At 39.1% G+C, this 7,231-nt stretch overlaps 1 protein-coding gene across 1 annotated transcript in view; it reads right to left on the bottom strand.

Annotated features, from left to right (window-relative positions):
• The window catches only part of LOC106877930 (protein argonaute-2), a 59,362-nt gene that overhangs the window by 17,406 nt on the left and 34,725 nt on the right, over positions 1–7,231 (bottom strand). The window contains exons 7-12 of the mRNA XM_052967533.1: positions 6,925–7,061; positions 4,319–4,453; positions 3,679–3,766; positions 2,693–2,776; positions 1,047–1,110; positions 580–651 (exon numbers count right to left, since the gene is read on the bottom strand). Coding sequence (XP_052823493.1) covers positions 580–651; positions 1,047–1,110; positions 2,693–2,776; positions 3,679–3,766; positions 4,319–4,453; positions 6,925–7,061 — 580 coding nt within the window. The remainder of the gene's footprint in view (positions 1–579; positions 652–1,046; positions 1,111–2,692; positions 2,777–3,678; positions 3,767–4,318; positions 4,454–6,924; positions 7,062–7,231) is intronic.

The following is a 7,231-nucleotide window of genomic DNA, read 5'->3' as shown; positions in this document are numbered from 1 at the left end:
TATATATATATATATATATATATATATATATATATATATATATGCAATGGGTTTCTTTCAGTTTCCGTCTACCAAATCCACTCACAAGGCTTTGGTTGGCTAGAGTAGAAGACACTTGCCCAAGATGCCACACAGTGGTACTGAACCCGGAACCATGTGGTTGGGAAGCAAGCAGGATTTTTACAACTGGATGCCCTTCCTAACACCAACTACCCAGCAGAGTGGACTACTACTGATGACTACAGCTGGCTACATTGATATAGAGTTGTTGGACAGCTACCACCACATCACAACCTGAGTTGGTATGTTTACATCCCTTGTACCATAGTTGTTTGGCAAAACAGACCTTTAGAAAAAAAAGCACCTGATTTATAAATAAAAAAAATAAGTACTGGATTGGTTTGTTTGACTAAAACCCTTCAAAGTTGTGCCCCAGCATGACCACAGTCCAATGATTGAGACAAATAAAAGATAAGATATTCTTGACATCTATACATGTACTATGAGTGAAAAAGAGAGAAGTAAGGACATAACAGCCACACACACACAAAATAAACGTCCCCACATACAGATACTTACTTTGATCATGGTGGATGTTTGCATTTCAGTTAATTTTTTTATACAACGTTGGCCGCCAACAATGTTGCAAACCTGCCATGAGAATAAAAAGAAATTCAAAGTTAAAATGCGTCACATAAAAAAAAAAATCAATTTACAAAAGTTTAAATCTAATGTAACAAGGGGAGGGACCACTGAAATAACACAAGAAATGGAAAATTCTGTGTGTGTATGTGTGTGTGTGTAGTTATAGGTATGGCTGTGTGGTTAAGAAGCTTGCTTCTCAACCATGTGCTCTTAGGTTCAGTACCACTGTGAGGCACCTTAGAGAAATGTCTTCTACTATGGGCATAGGAGTGGCTGTGTGGGAAGTAGCTTGCTTACCAACAAAAAAAAAAGGTATGACAAAACAAAAAATTAAAAAGAAAAAAAGAAAGAAAAAAAAATAGAAATCTGCAAAAGATGAAGTAAACAAGGAAAAAGCTTACTTCTAAAGGCAAATAAGTATGTTTTTGTTCTTGACCAACTTGCAGACAAGGTAAATGCGGATATCTGAAATGAGAAACATGAAAGAAAGAAAGGTGAAGAAAAAAGTAAACAATGGATTTTCAAGACAAACTTCTGATAATCAGAGAGATATTGGGTTGTCCGGAAAGTTCGTGCCGATTTTTAAAGGAAAGAAAACGGTCAATAAATACTTGCCATTACATTTTTAATCAACCAAATATGAACCATTTTGTTGCACAATGCGTCTCCATCTTTCCTTTAACTTGAAAATACCCTCTTCCCAGAATTGAGGTGGTTTCATGGCAAATAAGTCGAAAGGTAAGCTACTATAAATCGGCACAAACTTTCCGGACAACCCAATACAAACTTTCATGATTATACACATGCACACACACAAAACTATAACTATCGCCATGCAACAAACTATATCCTTTTCCTTTAACATCATCATCATTTAACGTCCATTGTCCATGCTGGCATGGGTTGGACAGTTTGACCAGGGCTGGCACGCTGGAAGGCTGCACCAGACTCCAGTCTGATTTGGCACGGTTTTCTACAGCTGGAAGTCCTTCCTTATGCCAACTACTCAGAGCGTAACGGGTGCTTTTTTATGTGCCACCGGCACAGGTGCCATTTGTGTGACACCAGTATCTACCACGACCACGATTTTACTTAGCTTGATGGGTCTTCTCAAACACAGCATAATGCCAGGGGTCTCATTCATTCGTCATTCCTCCGTGAGGCCCAACACTCGAAAGGTGCTTTTCACATACCACCAGCATCCTCTATCTTGCTCCCATAAGGTGACGGTTACATGACATCAGCATCAGCCACAACTATGATTTCACATGGCTTTCAGGGGTTAATTTATAAGGATTATCATAATTATAAGGATATTTAGTACAGCTCAATTTTAGGAAAGAAAACAGTCTGATAACTTTATTACACTGACCCCAGAAGAATGACAGGAAAAGATTATTCAACACCTGGTATAAAAACCACCATCCTCAACACTACCCAACACCTTTAATTAATGATGATGCCATTGCTATAGTAATCTTTATATACTAAATCTAAATAATTAAAACAGAGGTTTTTCCTAATTTTCCAAGTTTAGTTTTTACTCCTGGTATATTATGACCATGCACCACACACATCCACCCTTTCACTACCACACCCAAATTAAATCCTTCCCTTTCCCAAGTATTTCATAGAACGTGAAGGCGCATGGCTTAATGGTTGGGATATTCAGCACACAATCCTAAGGTCGTGAGTTCAATTCCTGGCGATGCGTTATGTCTCTGAGCAAGACACTTTATTTCACATTGCTCCAGTCCACTCAGTTGGCAAAATTGAGTAGTACCTGTATTTCAAAGGGGCCAGCCTTGTCACACTCTGTGTCACGCTGAATCTCCCTGAGAACTACATTAAGGGTACATGCGTCTGTGGAGTGCTCAGCCACTAGCACATTAATTTCACAAGCAAGCTGTTCCGTCGATCAGATCAACTGGAACCCTTATCATCGTAACTGTCAGAGTGCACTTTCATAAAACATAGAAACACATTCCAACATCACCACCGCCACCACCATCTGTGACATAAAAATGTTTTGTTTTTTAATACTTACAATAACTTCATTTGGTATTTTTCATAAAAATATTTAGCAACTGTACATTCTACTGTTTGACCGTTTTCCAACTGTAAAGGGAATCTGCAAGAGAAAATTAAAGAATCTTAAGTTACGGTGTCATTAATATCTCCTTTAAACAGCAATAAATTTTGTTATTTTTACCCTAAGGTGAATGTAGCATTGTACGTGATGCACTGGAAGTAAGGGAGAAAGGGGCATCAGGTGATAAAGGGAGCAATTTGATCCTCTTCTTTTTGTTGTTATGTTGAATGTCAACAGAAACACTCAAAAGAAAAAAAAAAAGGGCAACAAAATAACTTGAAGTGTAAAAAGACAGAAAAGGTTTCTTTGAGTAGGCAAATAACTCTGAAAAGGAACACAACTGCTGATGGAACTTCTGCAACTCTGAGACACTCTCTGCCTTACCCACTGCCCACAAGACAATGACTAAGGACCCCCCATGATTGGACATGTCTGTTCTTGGCCATTGCCTGAACAAAGAAAAGGCCACTGAAATCACCTGCTTCATCACCCAACATCATTTGTTCCCTCACTTCCAGTGCATCACCAAATAAAATCTCCTTTCACTTCCAGCACATCAGCCATTATGCCATCATGAATGAATGATTTGGTAGAATTGTCCAAGCAGCAGACAAAATGTGGACAGTGAATGCAGACATGTGGAAGATTGGAAAGAATGACACAAGTGCAATTTGTTAGATGTATAATGTCAGTGTGCACAAATGAGATGAACTGATAGGAAAACTAGGTGTAAGAGAAATCGGCTGTAGCATGCAAGAAACATGTCTGTATTGGTAGGGACAAGTGATGTGTACGGATGATGAGAGAAGGGTAAAGATGTCCTCTTAAACATCTAACAGAGCTGTATAGACCCTGAAGTATAAACATACAAAAACAGTGAAGGTGAGAGAAGAAGATAAAAGCAAGAACAAGACAGAAATAAATGTGCAAAAACAACATACGACTGTGTTTGAGCAGGTCGCCTGGTCACATTGCAAACCCTGTACTTTCGTCTCATTTGCCCGCAGTGAGTGATTTCAACTTTTAGACCTGAATCATTAAAAAAGGCAAAAGAAAAAAAAAAGTGGGTGAGATTCACAGTTTGAATTTCAAATCAAGGAACAAAGACGATGTATAGATTATACATAGTTATTTCCTCGATTTTTGCTTATACATTACAAAGATCTTAAAACTTGGCATATATAGTGTCATTTCATTCTTTTTAGAAATTGTCAGCATGACATCAGATAAACTAAATTAAACATTTTACAAAGCAAGACATTTCTTATACTTTGAAAATAACTACAGTCTGGAAGACATTCATGAAGTGTGCGTTTTTCTTTTCTTTTTGTCTTTTCTACATAACGGACAAATACTATGAAATAACAGCTTGAAAAAAAATACTAAATATTTGTCTGCAATATTGGCACAGGCATGACTGTGTGGTAAGAAATCTGCTTCTCAACCACATGGTTCCAGAACTGAACCAGAAACCATGTGATTGGGAGGCAAATTTACTAGCTACACAGCTACGCCTGCACCAAAATCTATTAAAATTGTTTAAAGCAAAAATTCTAAGCAAAAGAAAGAAAAACAACAAACCTTTAATTTCTTTAGTAAATTTGACCCGTTGAGCATCTATGAGGGGTCGTTTCTGTTCTGATAAGTTTCGTAGTTCCAGCACATCACACAGGAAGCTGGTAACTGGTTGAGCCTTGTAAAAGGCTGTAGCTGACACTAAAAACAGAGTTAAATAGTAAACAGCAACATAATCTTGAAATTTAATTTTGTAATTTCCCAATGGAATTGAAGAAGGAATTCATATTTCTTTATTGCCCACAAGGGGCTACACACAGAGGGGACAAACAAGGACAGACAACAGGATTAAGTCGATTATATCGACCCCAGTACGTAACTGGTACTTATTTAATCAACCCTGAAAGGATGTAAGGCAAAGTCTTGGCAGAATTTGAACTCAGAACGTAGGGTCAGACGAAATACCTCTAAGCATTTCACCCGGCATGCTAACGAAATGAAGTAGAAATTCAATCATTATCATCAACGCTTTAACGTCCACTTTTTCAAGCTAGCATGAGTTGGACAGAGTTTTATTGAAGCAGATTTTCTATGGCTAGATGTCCTTCCAGTCATCAATCCTCAATAATTCTTTCCAAGTAAGGGAATATTGCCTTCCACCATCACCACACACGTTTACTCAGAATATTAGGAAAAAATGACACTGCTTGGATGACCATGGTAATCATTTTACAGCAGTCACATGATGTGAAGACAAGGAGACACCAACATTCAAACACTCAATCATACACACATCATATGTGTGTGTGTTTGTATCTGCATGGTGTGAGCAGGTGTTATTATCTGTCTTGATATTCACAGTAATACAGTGTCATTTGTTTGCAATTTTCCCTGTAAACATGCCTAATTGTGCTGTCCATGCTTGAAGAACTAAGAAAAATATTATCTTGCTTTGAAATGGTTGTGGGTTGGTGACAGGATGAGCATCCACCTATAGAAACACTATGAATTTCATCTGACCCATGCAAGCATGGAAATGTTAAAGCAATAATGATGATGAACCAGAATCAGGAAAGTTGGTATGAAAAAGGTTATGAAGTTGATGGAGGTTAATTTTCAGGATGTTATTTATCATGTTATGACATGGAAGACATCGTTTGGGTGAAATCACAGCTCAGGTATATAATGAGGTAGGTTGTAGTTCTATCATCATCATCATTGTTTAAAGTCCGCCTTCCATGCTGGCATGGGTGGGATGATTCCACAAAAGCTGGCCTGGCAGAAGACTGCACTGGACTTCTGTGACTGTTTTGGCAGGATTTTTACAGCTGGATGCTCTTTCTAACACCAACCACTTAGCTGAGTGGACTTAGTGCTTTTTACATGGCACAAGCACAGGCAAGGTCAGTTTTGGCAAGGTTTTTACAGCTGGATGCCCTTCCGAACACCAACCACTTTACAGTGTGGACTGGGTTCTTTTAAGTGGTACCTGCACTGACAGGGTCACCAAGTACTTGCAAGGAATAAAACAAAAAGACTTCTAAGAGGGGAAGAGGCATTTTATAGATATCTCCAATCTGTGCTAGCATCAAGATCATCATTTAATGTCTGCTTTTCCATGCTTACGTGGATCAGATGAAATTTTTTACAGCCAGATGTCCTTCCTGTTAGCAACCCTGACATGTTTCCAAGCAAGGTCATGTTTCTCCCTGGCCAGACCCATTTGAACAGAAGACTGGAAATGAAGGACACTGCCTTGTATGTCTGTGACACTTCCAAGTATCACATGATGTCAAAACAAGGAGACAGTGACATACACACAATATATACATCGTTGGTCATGGTGCCAGAGAGAGGAGTTAAGCTGAAAGCCAGGAGGAGATTTGGAGAAGTGATTTGGTCACCTCCACTGACCTCCCACCAACAGGGTGTTACAGTTCAGGATCAAAACATCTGATGAATATTGGATACCATCTGCTGACATCAGTTCTTCTTGGCCACTTTGATGAGTGGAAAGAGACCTCCTGTTTGTTAACATATACTGCATATAGTGTGCGTTTATATATATCATCATCCTCGTTTAATATCCGTTGTCCATGCCGGTATGGGTGGGACAGTTTGACTGGGCTGGCACGCTGGAAGGCTGCACCAGACTCCAGTCTGATTTGGCATGGTTTTCTACAGCTTAATGACATACATACATACACACACACATACAGGAGAGGAAGAGAGATAGAAAGATAGATACACACATATATACCCAATGGGCATTTTCAGTTTCTTATTCCTTTATTGCCCACAAGGGGCTAAACATAGAGGGGACAAACAAGGACAGACAAAGGGATTAAGTCGATTACATCGACCCCAGTGTGTAACTGGTACTTAATTTATCGACTCCGAAAGGATGAAAGGCAAAGTCGACCTTGACAGAATTTGAATTCAGAACATAACGGCAGACGAAATACCGTTAAGCATTTCGCCCGGCGTGCTAACGTTTCTGCCAACCAAATCCACTCTCAAGGCATTGCTTGATTCAGGGCTATAGTAGAAGCCACTTGCCCTAGGTGCCATGCAGTAGGATTGAACCCGAAACAAACTTCTTAACCATGCAGCGATACCTGCACTAGCATGATAAAAACAGAGAAAGCAATGATGACAAACTATATAAGTACCATCAATATTTAGCATCATCTTCCAGTTGGATGGGCGAACACTTTGATGAAAGCCAAACCAAACCTCTCTGCCACCACCAAGCGGATAGTGCTTCGTTCTGGGTTGGTTGAAAAAAGAACGACCCACTGGAGTATATCTGGAAAAGAAAAAAAAAAGGCAACAAACTCATCATTATCTTCATGTTTTTCCCAAGTGAGGTCAAACAAGTGCAGCAAGGAGACGATCAATAGAGCTGATTTATCGTATCTAATTATTCAGTTCAATGATTCATCAGATGCATCATTTAAGGACAAGTAATAGAGCAAA

Source organism: Octopus bimaculoides, chromosome 4, assembly GCF_001194135.2.
Source record: "Octopus bimaculoides isolate UCB-OBI-ISO-001 chromosome 4, ASM119413v2, whole genome shotgun sequence".
Classification (NCBI taxonomy): Eukaryota; Metazoa; Mollusca; class Cephalopoda; order Octopoda; family Octopodidae; genus Octopus; species Octopus bimaculoides.
This window is presented reverse-complemented; position numbering and strand designations above follow the sequence as displayed.